The 19654-nt window shown below is 37.9% G+C and overlaps 1 protein-coding gene across 5 annotated transcripts; it reads right to left on the reverse strand.

Moving 5' to 3' along the window:
- Nucleotides 1-10: 10 nt before the first annotated feature.
- On the reverse strand, nt 11-18830 carry xirp1 (xin actin binding repeat containing 1). Of its 5 annotated transcripts, XM_079452748.1 has the most exons (9): nt 18766-18830; nt 17871-17993; nt 17738-17792; nt 17061-17396; nt 16773-16860; nt 12909-13069; nt 12621-12662; nt 3679-3809; nt 11-3450 (listed from the first exon to the last, which is right to left on the reverse strand). In XM_079452748.1, the coding sequence occupies exons 2-9, from the start codon at nt 17990-17992 to the stop codon at nt 432-434; spliced, it is 3954 nt and encodes a 1317-aa protein (XP_079308874.1). In that variant the 5' UTR covers nt 17993; nt 18766-18830; the 3' UTR covers nt 11-431. The 5 variants fall into 5 exon arrangements, with proteins under 5 accessions (XP_079308874.1, XP_079308872.1, XP_079308873.1 ...); XM_079452746.1 differs by lacking the exons at nt 11-3450; nt 3679-3809; nt 16773-16860; ... (2 more) ...; nt 17871-17993; nt 18766-18830 and adding exons at nt 4300-6580; nt 7011-11495; nt 11603-11669; nt 15624-15798; XM_079452747.1 differs by lacking the exons at nt 11-3450; nt 3679-3809; nt 16773-16860; ... (2 more) ...; nt 17871-17993; nt 18766-18830 and adding exons at nt 4300-6580; nt 7011-11495; nt 15624-15752.
- Nucleotides 18831-19654: the final 824 nt, after the last annotated feature.

The following is a 19654-nucleotide window of genomic DNA, read 5'->3' on the forward strand; positions in this document are numbered from 1 at the left end:
CTTTGTGAATTATTGTTTTATTTACTCATGTAGTAACTGATATACATGACATGTATGTGTCATACAATATTGCGGCTCATTTATTAACTTGGTCATCATTGCATTGCATCTTTAACCTTAATCCCATATTTTTGCCAATTAGCTAAAATTTTGTAAAATCAATGCCATACCACTTTAATACATTTTTCAGTATTAACCCTCTATTGACAGAGAAAGTCTGATCTTTTTTATTATTTTTTGGATCTACAAAACGAAACGTAATATTTTACAGTATACCGGAACTCAGCATACATTGATTTAGTAGTCAAACACCATTATAAACTGAATAATTATCCAAAAGTAAAATCTTCATCTTCTCATTAAAGAAATATTTTTTCTGCTTATTGGTATTGAAGTTTAATCATGGAGCCATATTAACAACTGAAACTGTACTAACTCAAGAAATCAGACAGCCAATCATTTTCAGCATTCTGTGGCATCACAACATTTGTGGCAGTGTTTGTTTGATCTGGTTTGCTAGAACTGTCCTGTGCTGGAGACATCACAGGAATAGATGAAAACATATCATCACATAAGGTGCTCTCAGTTGTCTTGGCAGCCTCAGTGGTCCCCTCTAACCCACTGAAATCCCCAAACGGGTTTGCATCAGATTGAGTTGTTTCCACATTGGATGTATTTGTGCTTGTGTTGTCATTACTATTAGCAAAAATGTAATCCGGGAAAGGATCAAAGAAAGGATCAGCGCTGTTTTGACTGAACGCAACTGAGGATGAATCTTCTTCAGCACTGAACAAATCGAAAGCCTCTATATGAGTCGATTGAGTATGTTCTACATCAGAACAACTTTCATCAAACACATTAGTAGCTGATACAAGATCAAATACAGTATTAAGCTCAGACTGAATGACACTTGATTTAGGGCTTTTCTGATCGAAAAGATTTGAAGTATCTGACAGTGTTGATTGGTCACTCTCTGAACTTATCTTGTCAAAAACGTTATTTGGAGCAGGTTGACTAATAACAATTTCCTCAAAAGGGTTTTGACTATGACTTTCATTGTTTGTCATCATATCAAAGAAATTTTGTTGATCAAGTGTACTGTTTTCACCAAAGATGTCCATTGCTGACACGTTGCTCACGGTGAAGGGGTTGTCAGACACTTGTGAGGAAACACCAGTTTCATTTTCATTAGATGAATTCAATATGTTTCCGTATGACGTCTCAATATTTGACTCTGATGAACCGAAAATATTGAGAGGCTCTGGAGTCAAATTTACAGAAGGACTCAATATCGCATCTCCATTAGATGTACTTTCAATTTCTTCAAATGGCTCTCCCTGACCTAAGGAGCTCTCTATATCAATTGATGAAGTCTCACAATAAATAGCATCTGTGAATGTACCGATGTTTTGAAGTGTTTCTGTGTTAAAATCAGAAAGGGCTGAATTTGTGTCAAGGCTTGCTTCAAGTTGAGATGTAAACACATCAGATGAATCAAGAAGACCAGATGTATCTTCATTCTGAAGTGAAGACGAGTTCACGCTGCCCTCAAGAATTGATGATTTGGGAGTGCCTGGAATGGGGGGATTTATATGACTGCTTTCTTGCCAATCCAAGAGAGCATCACTGTTATCGATCTTTGACACACCATCAGAAAGAGATTGTTGAGTTGAATCAAGCTCCATTGATGATGCAGTCAAAATGATGGGTTCCTCGCTCTTGTCTGTATTAAGTTTTTCCGGAGCATCGCTAGGTGAGTGCTGTGTTGTTTTTATGGGATCATGACTGATGTTTTGAGTGGTCGATTCATCTTGAATCAATACATGTTCTTTTGTTCCTCCGTCTTTCTCTTGTTCCTTTTTACGTGCTGTCTGTGCGGTTTCAGGAGGAGAACATGAAGTAACATTATCTTGAATCAATGCAATGTTCCCATTCACTTCTTTTTGTCCATCTTGTTCTTGTTCCTTTTCACAGGCTGTAAGCACAGTTTCACTGGATGACAGTAGCCTGCTCAATAAATTTCTAGGTTTGGCATCAAGTCTCTTGCTTTCGTTTTTTTGCTCACTGTTATTCTCTTTTCCTTTTGAAGGAGATGTGAAGAGTTTAGAAAGAGGGCTTTTTCCTTTTGACCAGGACCCTTTGTTTGGTTTAGCCATTAGCTTTTTCTCAGCAGCCTTTGTGTTGCATTTGTCATTGTTATTTTGAGGTGTATCCAACGTATCAAGATCTTTCGATTCATCTTTGATTAAATCTGTGGGTTCTTGGTTTGTGGAGGTCAGATTGGTATTAGTCTGTGCCCCAATAATCACCACATTCTTTATCTCCACAACCTCTTCCAAACCTCCTCCACATTGGCTATTGGGTTTAAACACATCTTGTTCACATGCTTCACTGTCCTTTAAATGTGGTTCACTGAGATATGGGATTGTTTGTAGCTCGCTGATATTTTCCTCATCTGCTTTTGGTTTTTCATCCAGATTGTTTCGCACAGGCAAGGCGTTTTCCTGTATTCCTGACTGAGGTGAACGAACTTCATCTGCAGCTATGGGGTGTTTTGAAGATTCATTGTCATATTGAGTGTGTAAGGTTTCATCTAAATGCTCCTCAGCAGTTTCTTTGTCAGATGTAATTGTTGTCAGGTCTTCATTTGCTTTCATTACATCATCTTTAAGAACAGCAGATGAAGCTTCATCAGTCTGGATCTTCATGGTATTCTTCACATCCGTGTTTATATTTGAAGAAAACCGCACAGTCTTTTTTGTTTTTGATGTGTTGCTAATGTTCCCAACTTCATGTCCTTTTATAGAATCTGGTCTAAATGTTCCAGAATTTCTGTCTTGTTTTGTCATTGTACCAGCTTTTGGGACCCTACATTGTGTTTCACAATGGACAGATGAATCCAACGTTTTTAAAAATGGACCTCCTGACTGAGTTGCTTTTACCCCACCTGTTATTGAGAAAGAAGTGATTGACTTCTCATGAACATTAGCTGACAAATGAACCGATGTGTCTGTTTCATCCAGCCCAGAATTTCTACAACTAGATTTTGCCGAAGAATGGTTACGGCATGACCAGTCGGTTATCTTTCCAGAGGCTGAGGAATTGCTTAGTGAAACATGACTGTGCTTGCCCCCTTTGTTTTCAGGTGGCCAGCTTATTTTAAGCTTGTTCCTGTTGTCAGCACTGCTTTTGAGTTGTGTTTCTCTCTCTCTGTACTGTGTTGAGGTAACACCAGCAGATAACTCCAAAGGACCATCAACATGTGTGGTCTCTGTTATACGGGCTGAGCTAAACTTGTTAACAGGTTCAAGTTCCTCTGTTTTTGCAAGCCAGTTGTCTTTGTGTTGTCTGTGACCAAAACCCTCATCATAGTTCCCCTTTCTCTTAAATAACTGTTGGTAGTGTGATGTGCAGTAGAATTCTCCATAAAGGGCAGAATAATTGTGAAGGCTGTAATGAACAGTAGCATGTCAAGTTTTGAAAGTAAATTTTATAACTTCATACATTTCAATTTTATGAATCGATAAACTGTGGTTTGATTGGTACAATACATCTCTATGCAATTACATATTTGTGATTTTTATTATGAATCAGAGGTTTGATTTTAGTATTACAGCTAAGCCGATTTGTCTTCTAATGTCTCTGAAAAGTAGATGATCTCCAGTTCATAGTCCTCACCTTAACTTTGTCTTACAATGTTTGCAGCAAAAGCAGTTGTAATGTAGGATTAGTTTATCTGCCACCATTTTCTCCATTGTGTAAACTGGTGTCAGGCAGGCAGAGCACATCTCTTTAGCAGGTGACAGGAACTAAGACAACAATATAGACATACATAGATTATACAGTATATACGTATATAAAAATGTACACAGAGCATGAGCTTCCTATGGTTAACAAATATAATATCCATTAAAGGAGTAATTCACATTCAAAGGGAATGATTTACTTGCCATCTTGTCATTTCGAACCTGTATGACTTTCTTTCTTCTGCAGAAGACAAAAGAAAATATTTTGAGAAATTTTGTTAACACCCCCCATTCACTTGCATTGGTTACAATAGAAAAGAATCGGGGTCTGCACTGTTACCAACATTTTTCAAAATATCTTTTTTTGAAATGACAAGAGGCCGTGTAAATGATGACAGAATTTTCATTTTATAAGCACCTAACATGCATTTAAAGATTTTAGTTTATATTAAGTAACTTTTTAAAAAATGTCAAATTCCTATAAAAAAACTATAAACAAGTTAGAAGTTCAAAATAAAATCATTACAGCAAGTAGGTTTTTGTATTTTATTTTAAGTTTAATATACAACATTTGAAACAAACATACAATGCTGTATCAACTTTTTTATAATCCTAAATCACAACAGTATGAAATATCCCGCTCAACCTTCATGTAGATAAATATCACAAAACGGTTTAACTGTACACACAAAAAATAAGGATCTATTGTTTTTTTCTTTTAAAGAAGAAATTGGAAAAAAGACATCACCAAAACATTATTCTTTTAAAAAATACAGCATTTCTTTTAAAGAAGACTATCTACATTGTTACAAAAGGGAATAAACTACCAGGTTATTGTTTTTTTGTGTCTGAATGACCGAAAGTAACAAACACTTTTCTTTTGTCTTTTTTTTCACACAGAGAATTTGAAGAAAAGGTGTGGCCGGCCCTTTGCGAGACAGGTAGAGTCATGACATCATACTTCCCTGAACTGGTAACCACATCACATGATGAAGATAATTCTCTCTCAGACTGCCTTGTGACAAATGTAGATCTTTTAGATGAGAAATATGTATTTCCAAAGGAATCTGTCTCCTCATATTTCTCACTGACAGTCTTTGTTCCAACGATTCCACTTCCAGCCTCGGGAACTGTTTGTACCTCAAGAACGCTCACATTTCTTTGAGGACTTAGAGGGTGACAAATGTGGTTGGCGGAGCTTTTCTCAGCTGAAGACTGTTTGAAGGTGCTGCTTAGATTAGGTTGGTCTGCTTTTGTCTCCACTGGTTTTCTTGCAGCTGAATGAATGGAAATGAATGATGGCGAAGAAGGGAGATTGGAGGATGGTTTGCCCTTTTGAAGTTGTGATGCATCTTTTGGCAGCTCGGAATAGTGTTTCCTGCCAATTCTATCAGTGCTATGAACCTGTTTTGATTGTGCAGGCTTTGCTTTACTGGACGCTATGCTTATTTTCCTAATGTTATTAGTACCTGGAGAAACATTGTCAGCGTTTAAAGATTCACTGAATAGACTTGATAATCCAGCAATGTCAGTTTCTGACTTTAAATTTGATACAGAAAACAATGCTTTTTTGATAACTTCCTCTATGTCCAAAAGTTTAGCTAATGTCTGCTCTTTCAAAATGGCAATGTCCATGCTTGCTTTCTCTAGATCCCCAAAAGCAGCCTCGACAGAAGACACACTCTCCACATCATCTCTCGAGCCCCCAGCTTCTGTGCCAGATCTCGTCTCTTTTGATGAAGGTCTATGTTTCGTAATTTTTACTGGATTGGCAATCCAAGCAGGCACATTATCATACAATGTCTTCAAAGATCTGACATCCACCTCAGAAGTCTCCCCTTCCATTTCCTGAACTTTTGACAGGATTATTTTCAGTTCCTCTCGTCTCATAAGATTTTCAAAGATCTCAATGGCTGCTTTCACATTGCCCCTCATAATCTCCTCTTTGTGGACGGAAAGCCTTTGGCGACGCTCATCTTCTGTTTCCCGCTTTACTTTCTTTTTTCTCAAAACAACTTTTTCTCCTGTGTTTTTGTGCTCTTTAAAGGTTTGGTTGTGTTCTGAAGGCACTTCACGTTTATCTGGGGTATTTCTGATGTTATCTTTTCCAGGCAGTTGTAGGGCTCTGGAGCATTCTTGAGCTTCCTGGATGTTTTTATTTGGTACAACTTTAGTTTTCTTCGGAGAAGATGAGGTTTCTATAGTGGTTAATTTCTTCTCCCCAAAATTCTGAAGCGCAACCTTAAATCCCATGTTTAACTCTTCACTGTTATTTGAGTAGTTCTGCATACACATCTTGATCTCTTCAGCAGCATTTATCTTCTGAATAACATTTTTCTCCATTCCTGGTGTATTACAAGCAAGTGAACTATCATAAATGTTCTCAATCTGGCTGACTGATGCCGTGTCCATATGTTGCATGTGTGAATTCTGAACCCATTGCTCAGTGTACTGCATTTTCTGAAGATCCATATGATCTGTGACTTTTGTTCTTTGAACTGGTTCATGATTGTTGAGTAGCTCGCCTTTCATTTTGTTTGCGCTTTCAAAATTCCAGGTTTCCTTTTTATGCAAGTGAGTTTTCTTAACTGGTGTCTTTTTGGATGGATTTGATGAAGTTGGACAGATTTGTTGGGTGTCTGTAGTGTTTTCAGAAGGTGTGATGATGTTCAATGGCTTTGGTGGAATAGCTGGTTTCTGACCATTAACCTGAAGAGCAGTTTTTGGAGGGATAGGTGGTGGATGTTTTTTAGGGAGCTGGTTTGAATTGTCTGAGGTGGAACTAATAGGTTCGGAGTTCAGTGCCAAGAAGGTCAGATGCTCACTGCCAGTCACTGAAACCGAAGAAGACAATTCAATGTCAAATGAAGACAGTGGTACAACACAACTCTGCTTGCATTCTTCAATCCCTGAGACATTTTTCAACATTTTCTTTTCTGTACAAGATTTTCTATATAGCATTGCTGCCTTATAATCGCCTTTAGAAACATTAACGCTAGATTTTTCAAGACACTGGAGTGTCTCTTGCATATTACCCCTTAAAATCTCCTCTCTGTCTACACTTCTCTGCTCCTTTATTGCACTTTGCAAAGACTGAATTACAGCCTTCACGTCACCTTTAACAATTTCAGGCTCTGTTTCCGAAAATTTTGCATAATCTAACCTTGTTGAGTCATTTTCTGTACAATTATCTATTACATCTCTCCTTCTCACTTCATTCTGATGACTTTCCGTGGATCCCTGATCCTTTTCTATATCACTAACCTTTCGAAATGTTGTAGTTATCCGCTGGTTGCTCGAGGATGATGTTGTAGTCTGCTGCACTGTCGAGATGTTTTGGCACTGAGCTGATTCATTTATATTGTATAACTTTCCAGGAGTGATAGGTTCCCGTTCCACTCTCATACTTTGGTTCTTCGCCATCTCCAGCGACCTTTTGGCCGCCTTAACATCTCCTGAAATTATTTCCTCCTTTATTACGTTTCTTTCATCTTCCTCTGAGCACATTTCTACATTCAGATCATAAATGGTGCCTGGTACAATGACCTCACGTTCCATGTGCATGCTTTGCTGCTTTGCTCGCTCCAAGGATTCGAGTGACGCTTTAATATCCCCAGACACTATTTCCTCTCTTTGTACCATGATTGGCTGCTTGGTTGCTTCATCAAGTTGCTGCTTTGCTGAGAAAACATCACCTTTAAGGATCTCCTCTTTTGCCATGCCGTTTTCTACGGTCTGATCTACATAGACCTCTGAGAAAACCCTTTTAACGTTTTTCACATCTCCAGGTACAACATCCAGAACCGTTCTCTCAACTTGTTCCCTTTGTTGATTGAGATGTCTCTTTGCTTCCTTCACGTCACCCTGAATGATTTCAATTTCATCTCTCTGGGAGGATGTCGGTTCCTCTTCAGATAGCTCTCGCTGTAGAGTCTTAAGAAACTCAAGGTCACCCTTTTCAATACAATTTCTGTACAAATCAACATTCCCCCTCTCATTTTTTTCTAACCTGCAGGATGGTTTGGTCTGCTGGCTGTGGACTGTGGCAAGAAGGTTGCCGATAGTGGTCTTGACATCTCCTCGTGTGACATCGCATGACTCTGCTGTAAGGCTTTTTTGATAGTAGAGGGAATACACTGTCATCTCTGGTTGTTTTCCTTCTGATTCTTGCATTACCAAGCCTGTCTTAATTGATTTTTGCTGAACTAGCAAGCTCTCAATAATTGTAACAGCTTCTTGAATCTTACATTTGGCGTCTGGGTTGTCCGCAGATTCAGCCTGTTGAAATGGTATTTCAAGCACCGTGCTGTGCAACCTGCCTTCTTCGTCCTCTTTAAGAAGAACAACTTTAGGTTTCAGGTTTGGTTTGAACAATAACTGTAGCATTATGTTTCTGATGTTTCCCTCAACAACTTCCTCCTTTTGAACTTTAGGAACATCACTGTTGACAAACTGGTACTTTGCCATGTTTACATACTTATAATCATCGGCTTGGATGATGATGCCACTTGAATGAATAAATGAATGCTGACAAAGGCGGTAGAGGATGTCTGTAACGCTTTCCACTATGATTTTGTCTAGTGGCGTGGTTTCGAATAACCAAGTTGTGCTTTTGACATCCGCCTTTGGAATGTCTTCACTTAATGAAACACACTCTTCGTTAGATTCATGGTTCTTAATCTGATCCAGGGGCTGGGATTCAAATAGCCAAGTGCATCGTTTCACATCACCCTTTCTGTTATCCTCCCGATGTACAGTTTGCAAGGTATTTTGCTCATGTTGCTCACCTTTCAGAGTATCGATTTGCTGGTTCTCAAAGAGCCAGGTGGAAGTGCGCACATCACCTTGTTGAACATCTGTAACGCTCACCATCCTTACATACTTCTTTTGGGCTACTTGCTCGGTCTCAAAAAGTTGTTTGCTCTGTTGCACATTTTTTCCATGGCTTAAATCTTCCATAACCCGAACTGAAGGTCTTTCAGATTCTGTGAGGGAGTCCAAAGGCTGTGTCTCAAACTTCCAACGAGCTGATTTTACATCACCCTTAAGCACATCCTCCTGTGTAACCGCCCGGATAACGTAAATTTCTTTGTCTGCTTGAATGGTATCAAGTGGCTTCGTTTCAAACATCCATCTGGCTCCCCTCACATCTCCTCCCATCATTTCCTCTTTCTTCACTGTGGTAACTTCATGAAACTGTCCATCTTTGTCTTTAATAGCATACAAAGGTTGGGATTCAAAACGCATTGTGCTGGATTTAACATCAACACTTGCGTTCACAGGTTTCTCAACACTCATTGACTGATGCTCAAGCAGTTGGTCTTTATCCTTGATTTTATCCAGAGAGAAAGTTTCAAAAATAAACTTTTTGCCTCCAACATCACCGCTTTCAACATCTTGGACACTATTGTTTATTTGATCCTCCTTCTCATTGATCTCACAGATCGGTTGATTCTCAAAGAGCCAAGTAAATTTGTGCACTGATCCTGACTGAATTTCATTGTCTTGCTGCCCAGTCTTCGACTCTTTGATGCACTCGCTTCCTATTTCATCAAGTGACTTGGATTCAAAGGTTTCTTTTACTCTAGATACATCTCCAGACTGGACATCAACTTCACTGACATATCTTATATTTTGAGCACAATCTGTTTGCTTTGTTATTCTGTCCAAAGTCTCAGTTTCAAACAGGTGTTTCACTGTCATAACATTGACATCACTTTTTACATCTTCCTGCATAGGACTGCACAATTTCAAACTGAATTCATCTTTGTCCTTGATGTTATCTAATGGCTGGGTTTCAAAAAGCCAAGTGTGTGATTTCACATTAGCCTTTGGCACTGGTTGTACATCCTGGATTCTCTCAGATTTGTCATACAGAATGTCCATTGGTTGTGTCTCAAATAGCCATTTGCATGTCTTTACATTACCTTTTTGAATTTCCTCCTGTGATGCTGTTGAGTCCACTTCTTTCTGATTGAACTTTAAATGGATACTATCTAAAGGTTGTGTTTCGAACATCCATTTTGCTGTTCTCACCTCATTTGTTGAGTCTTCTTGCCTTGTGATGCCTTTGATAACTTCTATTTTGTCTTTACGTTCTTCGAATTGGTCTAGAGGTTTCGTCTCAAACATCCATTTGTAATTCTGAACATTTCCTTTTACGCATTCCTCTCTGCTGACAGTTGTTACCTTATGGAAGTTTCCAGCACTGTCCTTAATCGCATACAATGGAGTGGATTCAGACAGTGATCGGTTGTCTTTGACGTCCCAAGCTGTAACATCACAGACTGGAGCGGGTGCATTTTCAGATTGAGACATGTGACTGAGAGGTATAGTTTCAAAAAGATTCTTGAACGTCTTGACATCTCCTCTTTCTTTGTCTTCAACTTTGCTCCCTTGATTTGTCGTTTTACAAACCCTGATATTCTCAAAGTGCTGCCTTTTGTCTTTAACTTCTCCTTTTTCATCGCTGGACACTAAAACCTTTTTGAGATGTCCCACCTCACAGCTGTCTTTCAGAGTGTCCATAGGCTGTGTTTCAAAAAGCCACAGGGTGGAGCCTACATGTCCTCCAACGATATCCTCTCTTTCTTTACCCATAAGCTCTCCTTTAGCCGATGACAGGAGCTGGTTTTCTAAAAGTGTATGTTTGTTCTGAACATCTGCTTCTCCTGAGAAGTCCTCCACTGTTCCTTGAAACTTTTGTTCTTCCACAACACCTTCTTTAATAGCGTCAAGAGATTGGGTTTCAAACATCCATCTCTTTTTGTCAACACCGCTCTTTTGGGCTTCCTCAAGCGAGATCCCCCGAATTATTTGCACACCAGATTTTCCTTTATTAATGTGGTCTAGAGGTTGTGTTTCAAACAGCCAACGTGCTGTTTTAAAGTTACTGCTTTGGATTTCTTCTCTACAGATTGACTTGATCTCATGGATGTGACCATTGCTGTCCCTAAGAGCACAACAGGGATCTGCTTGAAAGAGTTTGACAGTTTTCTTCACATCTCCTTTGTTTTCCTCTAGTTCGGATTTCAGTGTTAGGAAATGCTGATCTTCAACAGAACAGTAGCGATCCAGGGCATCCAATGGCTTGCATTCAAATAAGAGACGTGCACAGCTCACATCTCCCTTCTGAATAGGTTCCTTGAGCACAACTTCCACAATTTCCTCATCCTCCATTTTGGACTTACTGATTGAATCCAGAGTCTGCGTCTCAAACAGCCAGGTTGCGGTGCGAACGTCTCCTTTGACTAAAACTGGTCTCTCACCACCTGTTTTGTGTTGACCATCAAAGACTGATTGCTCAAACAAGGAAGATGTCCCTCTCACATCCCCACCTTGAAGATTTTCCTCTTCAAGTATTTTTTTCGTTTCATGTGGGTCTCCAATATTGTCAAGACTCCAGTTCTCAAATATCCATCGCATGGATTGGACTTCTCCCTGATATGCTGTATCTCCTGCTTGGGGATTTATTGCCTCGATAAATTCATCATCTACGACATCCTCAAGATTCATTTTTAACTCAGGATGAATGTGTTTGAAAAGACGTTTCACTTCACTTTTCTGTCTTTGCTGGTAAAACTCTGTGAAGGTTTCTTTTGGAGGTGGTACAGGGAGGAAATTCTGTTTTAGATCCTTTTGGATTGCCTCCAGAACTTGAGGTCTTGGTGGAGGAGGGGGAGGGGGAGGGAAATCTTCATCCCCACCAGCTGGATCTGCCACTTTTACCTGTTTGCTGACTTCTGCCATCTTGGGTGCAAAGAAGAAGTATGAAGTCTCAAGTTACTCTCCATAGCACAATGAATTATACTCCCATAATAGTAAAGTGTTAATAGCTCAATACAGTCATACTTTACCTTGTTCTGTGAGTTTAGATGGGAATGGTTGATTAGTTCACTGCACACCATCTCTATTCATGTGGGGCTTGAGTCCATTTATGAGAGTATTTCACCCATGTTAGTACATAATTCAGCTATTATTCATAACATGTTTTACTCATGCACTCCTTAATGACTGTAAACTTGACAGTATACAAGAGATATTATGTTGTGATATATTATAGCCACTTTCCAAAGCATGCTAATAAATGTACATGATAGCCCCATCCCCCTTTTTCAAGGGACCCCAAAAAGTGGTTTTATTCACAGGTCTGGGCTTTTTGTTAAATAAAGTCCTCATAAATGAAGCATGTTTAAGGTACCTATGTGTGATGTTTGCTTTTGGAAGCTGTTGCTGTGAACCCACATCATGCTTATCGCCCAGATCTCCATGCAAGTGAAACAAACCATAATTTGAAAAAATTTGACTCTGTCCAAATATTTATGGACTTAACTGTTTGTATTTAGGATATTTATGGCTGCGTCCCATCCCTATTCTCCAAAGGATGCAAACCAAAACCAAATGCATAACAGCAGCGCTGCTACAGGCTGGTAAGGCCGTTCTATTTCAAAGGCTTCTTTGAATCCAGCCTTAAAATGTATTGAACGATTGGATTGGCAGCCTCGGCCATCCCAATATTCCGCCTGTATCGATATTTTTATATAAACATTCATGACCTTAGTTAAGTGAAAGTATGTATTCTGGAGAAAATAATATCCCAGTTACGATTTTACTACTACAATAACTGCTACTACTACAATATTGTGTAGGCTGGTAAATTTTATACACTGTTGTATATTTAGATTTTTTCTGTGTCACAATGCATTCCATTAAATAAAGTTTAAGTCGCTCATGTAACTCATGTTCCTAGTACATTTTATACTGAGACCATTGTCATTTTCATAATATTTCTCTAAAGGATCACACAGCATCCATTTGCATTAGTCATTAGTCACACGGCAGGGTCACATGCTAAAGGTGTAAACCTGTTCATACCTTGCTTTGTTTCTTCTTTCCGTGCTCTTGGATCACGCCGCCCTGAGAAAGAAAATAATTCATTATCCTCAATAAGCATTTTTCATACAGCAGACTTCTTTTGCATAAAGCTACATTTCGACACATCACTTATCCACTGCAGACCAACAAAGCTGTTTAGTTTACTGCAATACAAGTGTGTACCAGACTACCCAGTATGGCATGCCTTTGTGTCACCCAGCCTGAGCACTTGACCTTATGGTCATGAATGCCTGTGTGGCATGTGTGATATATGACTCATACACTCACTGTCTGTTCGGTGGATCCTGAGGCGTCTGAAGCTGCTAACTTTGAGAGATAAACAGCAGATCTGTCTTTCACGGTTGGGATGGGAGTGGATGTAAACTTCTGTTTGCGCTCTTGAATATAGGAGGATTCTTTCAGGTCTGTCTTGAAAGGTCTTTTCTCATCTAATTCACGTAAGAAACACAAATGTTACACAAAACTACACAAAATTATGTATAACTTAAGGATGGTTTCTATTTAAATGGAGATTCAATGTATGAATGTCAGATGTATGCAATGTAAATGTGACAAGAAATAGCAACTGCAAAAATATATCTGGTATGTTCTCTAAGCACATTTTATCACTTAAAATGTAGCTGTAACTAAATTAGACCCAAGGCTCTAATAATCCACCTTAAAAATTGATCTGACCCAGTTGTTTGGCCATGTAATAGTCCTGGCAACAGATACACTGATATTTCTGTACATCTATATATAGTGCAGATGGTGTTGGTATGCTTTTTATCTGTGGGCTATTATTACTCCTCAAGGGCGTACGGAAACTATTTAGTTCCACACATAGTATATGCTTGTATGCTTGCAAGATATTTAGCTTTCCATTTTCTGTTGCTACCTATGATATATATATATAATATAACAGCTAGATTGTCTTTTCATTGAGCTAAAAATAACTGCACTGTCAGCTGTGACACAGTGACCCTTTTTTAAGTTTTTCATTCTCTGGGAACAAAACATTCTGAAACAAAACTGCTCTGGTTGAGATTTTGGATCTTAGTGGATTTAGTTGGCTTAGCTGACCAGTGGATTTCTATAGTTTTGTTTTGTTTTGCAAGCAAAATTGCATTTTCATGATGTAAATGCTGTATTGGTAATATAATAAGTAACATCGGTGTGAAGTTTGGAAGGTAAAGTTCTGTGCATCTTTTCCATCTCATTCAACTTCTTTGTTTTTTGTTTGTCTAGAGGAATCTTAAATATGCTGTTGGTAATTGAGAAAATCTTGGCACCCCAATAGCAATTTTTTGCTTACTTATGCAAAGTCGCATCAAAAGCCTTTCCCTACATAGAGCATTCTGTCCTAAAATGTAGAGAACCAGCAAGCAGCACAGGTCTGTCAGCTGTAAATAATGACTATATTCAAGCATACCTCAATTTTCACACTGTAAGCTCTCATAGGACAAAAGGACAGAGACTGCCACTGGCGCCACTCACGAGTCTGGGCTTAAAACGTTTGCAAAGCTGGATGAGCACACAGAATAACAGGGCCATACAAAAATCCAACTAGACTTTACTGTTACACGGAGAGATATCAGACTGCTTACAAACCTGAAATATTGAGCTACTATCACTTTTATTGTAAACTTCCTGACATTTAAAATAATATAAGTTTTACTTGATCTGTGTGTCAATTTGATGAAAGTCCCGGCCTGCATGCCCATTCAGCATAAACTAACATTATCAAGTTTATAGAGTTTAAAGTGTGCTTATAAACCTCAATCCAAGGCCTTTGCCGGATGGTTAATGTTAAACTTTATGCCAACCTGCTTTCTTCCCTCCTCATTTACTATGTACAATTATGTGATTTAGGAGTCCAACAATCTAGACATGTAATTCAAAGATCATCTTGTCAGCTGAATGAGTTTCATGGCCGGAGCTATTCAGTAAGAGTTGACACACAGACAGGAATGGGTGCGTGGCTATTATTGTCGTAGAATGTGAGTGCTTTTGTGCCGCTGACAGCTGTCCAAATTATTGTGATATGTGGATGGTATTTATTCCCTTCAGCTGCCTTGTTTAGTTTCCGGTGAGCAAGGTCTTGTTTAGACAACGAAAACTTCAAACCTCTACTTAAAATACGTAGTGTCAACAAAGACCTTTTAAGCTGACAACTGAGGTGTTTTATGAAAGATAGTGTCTACATTTCAGTTTTATAGCATGTCAGTTTATGATATTTGCCACCGTATATTTAATAAGCTGATTTCAAGTGCTCTTGTAAATACTGGTTGCATGTCTCTGTAGCTCTTTTATCTGCCATTGGTTTTAGATACAAATAGAAGCATACCTGTAAACTTGACGAAAAATTGAAAGCATTAATTGAAACTTTATGTCACTATGTTACAAAAGTAACTTTTCCATTTTACTCCAAAATGTTACTTCCGAAATTCTTTGCTTATCCTAAACCAGGGGTTTTCAAACTATTTCATGACAAGAACACCAAATATGATCTGCCTTTTCCTTTTGTGAGGAGCCCCTTTTCTAAAACACAATTGTTTTATAAAGAAGCATTTAGACTCTGAGACAAATAGTAAGTATACTTAAAAGACAACATATTAAGCCTATTTGAAATTTAACTGTAATAAATGACTTTTGCTGTTGAATTTCTGGGGACCCCTTAGAACATCCTGGAGGCCCCCCAGACCATACTTTGACAAACCCCTGTCCTAAACAATACATAGCATAACCTTTTTATCATCCTTACTCTACTTTCTAAGTTAATTACTATACATTGTAGCCAATTGTTACAAGCAGGCTCCTCAACATCAATAAATGTATCTAAAATTCTCAGGCATTCCTTTAAATTTATTTAAAAATAAATATAATAATTCATAAATATAAGAAACATATTTTTGGTAATATAATTGCATACAGATTATCACTAATAAATGTATATGTCCTATGCTTTCTTTCCACAATTTACTCACTACTTATTGTACTTACAGTATAAAACGCTGCTGCTTTTTGCTCGTTCTGGCCTTTAAGCCTCAATCTTGTATATTTCCCTGGCTGATGACTGTGTCTGCCTGTAGCAGTGGCCTCGTCTCTCTCTGTGAAACTCAGCTTGTTTCTGGCCCTATATAATGGATGACAGCTGATTTTTATCACTGCTCACTATGGAGCAGGGATGAGGCCAGCCTCTATTTTGGAAGCAGCATGCTGGCGGTATTCCACACGCCTGAGTCAATCAGGGCTTCTGGAAGTGATGGGGTGTAGAGGGAACCCCCTTGAGCATAGTTCCCACTAATATCATATTAGCCTCATATCCCATATTTGCTTCATTTTGTCTTCAGAGGTTCTGAGATATTAATAAATAGAAGTAATTGGCTTTTTGACAAGGTTGTTTAGAAAGAGTCTCATGTAACATCTCTATTTATAACTGTTGTTTCATTTAATAAGGTCCTTAAGCAGCTTACAATAATATCATGCGCAGTGACGTATGATGAGGTGTATGTTGATGGCTAATGATCTCAAAATAATGACAGTGCGCACTAACACCATACATGCACTTGTGAGTATTACTTATAATTTTTATGTTATATGTATGTATGTTATATACATATGTTTCTTTTTGTATGTACATTTTTGAGCCCGTAATGAAACTATTTTATAATATAGTAACACGGTTATCCTTTAATATTTTCTCTATATCCCGATGCTGAAGAATGATTGTTGTTGATGTTATAATGACAGAATGAATCCTTTAACCAAACAATATTTGATCCACTGATCACAAGGTCTTTTATAGATTATTGTATGTGATCATAAGTAAAAACTAATCTTTTTTATAAATATGAAAGAAAATGGTACTGTTATGGTAATTTACTGCCAGGGGCACATCCATTAACTTCTTTAGCATTTCCATTCACCTTAAAATGCAATACAATGCAGTAGGAAATTGTGAAAAAGCTTTAAAAATCATTATTAAAAAAAACATAAAGTTCACATGACCTTTGACCTCATTGTTCCTGACTAACACGCAGCTGAGTTAAGAAGAATAAAATCGAACTGATAAAAAAACTCACTTCTATACACATGTTGTACTGTTAAGCCATTACAGTAAATTATTTAATAACATGTTACGCAATTTACCATTCAATCCACTAGGGTGCCGAGTGGTGACATAGCCAGGAACCCCACTGACGGTTCTCCTTAGTGTTGACTCACAGCCTTTGTCCATCTGCCAACATAATTTATAATAGACACATTGACCTTCATTTTAATTCTTAGTGTAGAATGTCTGAGTTTTTTTATCCAATTGACTTAAAAAATATATTGTAGTTGTAATCCAATGGATTATGTAAAACATTTACAGTACTTCACACACCAAGACGCAAAGGCTATAGAAATAAGTCACATATTCACGAGTGTTTAACACACCTGGTGAGTCTTGTCCTTCATGGATCTAGTGACACTAGTGCTGGAATAACTTTTCTCTCGGCCGGATGATGTTATGTGACTCACAGGGCTCATTTTGGCTTGTGGTGGGATGTTGAGTCGGGGGCTGCTGGTGTAGTCTCGGCACAGGGCGTTCTTCGACTCAAACAGGGTCCTTTGTGAATAAGTGCCTGCTGGATCTGGCTGGGGTAGCATGTCCATAGAAATACTTTTGGACAAGGTGGGATTAGAGGCACTGAAGGACTCATATCTCCTCCAGAGACTTTCAACTCTACTCTCTTGAATCTCAGAATGGTTTGATCTCCTCAGCCCGTGTGACTGTGGCACAGAGATATCATCCATTTAAGGCACAATGGATTGAAAGAATCACATTTTCTGACTACTGGTGTCCAGTGTAATACATGATTGATTTATTGTTGGTCTACAATAGTTTAGATCAGTGGTTCTCAAGTGTTGTTCTTTCAAGACCAAGATCTGTCAGTTTTCCCCCCAAAATTAAATAAGTCTTGATAAACTTTATACAATTACAATAGTCTACACAACATAATTATATATAATGTTACCAGTCACATTCAGTTGATAACCACTGGTCAAGATATTAATATTTTACATGTTTTTTTTAACTATGTTTAATTTAATTAATAGATTGGTGGTTATACCTTAGACCAGGTCTCTTCTCTGCTGACATCTGTGAGGTCTACACAGCTTTCATACCTGTCAAAAATAGTCAATTTAAGACAAAGACTTTAAGACTTAATTTATGATACTGTGGAGGAAAAGTAGTCGGCTTACTTTTGAACAAGCTGAGACACAGATGTCCTCTTGTCCCACAACAGAATCTCTGATGTGGACCATGAACTATGACCTCCAGAAAGAGTCTTTAGAGACTGACTTCTTCTCAAGGTAAAGCTCATCCTAATGGTCATAATACATAAGCAATTAATTTAATGATTATTTATAACATGCATAAACATTTATCAATATTTTAAACGACTACGAAAAAAAGCTTATGCAATACTTATTGCTGCACTGACTCATCATTTTAAACACACAAAAAAACTGTAAAATTTAGAAACAGTATATTCATAAAAGGCAAAGGCTAAAAGATCAAATCATATCACATGATCAAAAGGTAATCGTTACTAAATTCAAGTTCAATAAATCCCTTACTTGTAATCTTCTGATTATAACATGATCATTCTTATCGATGCAATTAGTGCCAAAATATGTTAGTTTTAGGACATAAAGCATTTTAGTAAATAAAATAAAAAAATGTTGTACAAAAACAACTAAATGAAAGTAATTGACAGTCCAGGTAACACAACAGCACTTTAATGACTGTGACCACATGATTCATCTGCTTGTCAGCCCTTTTCTCATCTGACTCAGTTAATATTTATCATTCCTCTGCGCAGAAAGCTTTGCTGTGTAATGAAATTTTCACAAAATATGTGCAAATATCAAAAAGTAGACATAAATATATTAAATAAAAATGGAAATAATAATTATGTGCTCACTGGGGAAATTAAGATAAGAGTGCCAGGGATGTCATAGCCAGGCCACATAAAAACCACACATGATAAAGAGTCATTACTAAATGTGAATAATTACCCTAAATATGCATGCTTAAATTAAGGGCTCAAAAATACTTTTAATAATCACAAATAATATTTTGTTGCAGAGTTACCTTTAGCGATCTGTCTTCCTTTCCTCGCTGTGCAGTGTGAACTGGAGCATCACCTACAAGACACTTCTGGTCACGCTGGCCAAAGTCCTTTTCTTTACAGCCTGACCGGAAAGTTTCCGGATAATACTTCTCACATAATCCCCCTAGGCAAGTGTTGACTTAAAGATCAAATATGGTCTTTAAAAAACTGCATATGCAGAATTGATCATAATGCTTGTAACCCAGTAAAGCATTTAAGGGAAATTTCTCAGAAGGTATAAAATTATAGTTTGTTAGATATCCGGACAAAAAACTTGAGGAATGTACTGGATAGAAAGCACTCAATATTGTCATGCTGAGGCTCTGGGCATCATCTTAGACACCCTGCATGCCGGACATTTTTTTCACCCGGTTCCTTGATGCATTGCAAAGTAATCTTCCCTAATACGCAGGGCAATTTTGGGGGGGGCTTTCATTATATTGCTAGTTTTTTTTCCCACGAGACCTCACGTCTCTGAGAACTTCATTTAAAAAATCTGAATATTATAACAGTTTTATGGGTTTCATTTTATTCAACTCTTTTGTGCATACTCTCTAATTCACCACAAGATGGCGCTTGTGTTACTATAAATGTAAAATCGTCTGCCTTCAAGCAAATGTGAATGACTGCCTACTAGTGTCATTGCACACGTTCATTGTTTGAAAAATACTCTTGATAAAACGCGTTAAGATTTAAATATGTTTCCCCCAAAAGATGAAAATATGTCATTTTTGCTCAACCCATTTGTCAACAACATAATACAGTAACAACAACCACAACACACACTGGCCAAGAGACAACATCAACTAAATAAATAAATGAATGCTTAGTCTGTGCTTTTCATGAATTAAAATTAAAAGCACTTTTTAA

Source organism: Barbatula barbatula (assembly GCF_947034865.1).
Source record: "Barbatula barbatula genome assembly, chromosome: 3".
Lineage (NCBI taxonomy): Eukaryota > Metazoa > Chordata > Actinopteri > Cypriniformes > Nemacheilidae > Barbatula > Barbatula barbatula.

What these genes read in the sequence shown, in the direction of transcription:
- xirp1 (XM_079452744.1), bottom strand. Translation starts at nt 11,653, where the DNA reads ATGGTGTGCAGTGAACTAATCAACCATTCCCATCTAAACTCACAGAAC. An exon ending in ATCTAAACTCACAGAACAAG is followed by an intron (nt 11,496 to 11,602) that starts GTAAAGTATGAC and finishes TTTGCACCCAAG; the next exon opens with ATGGCAGAAGTCAGCAAACA.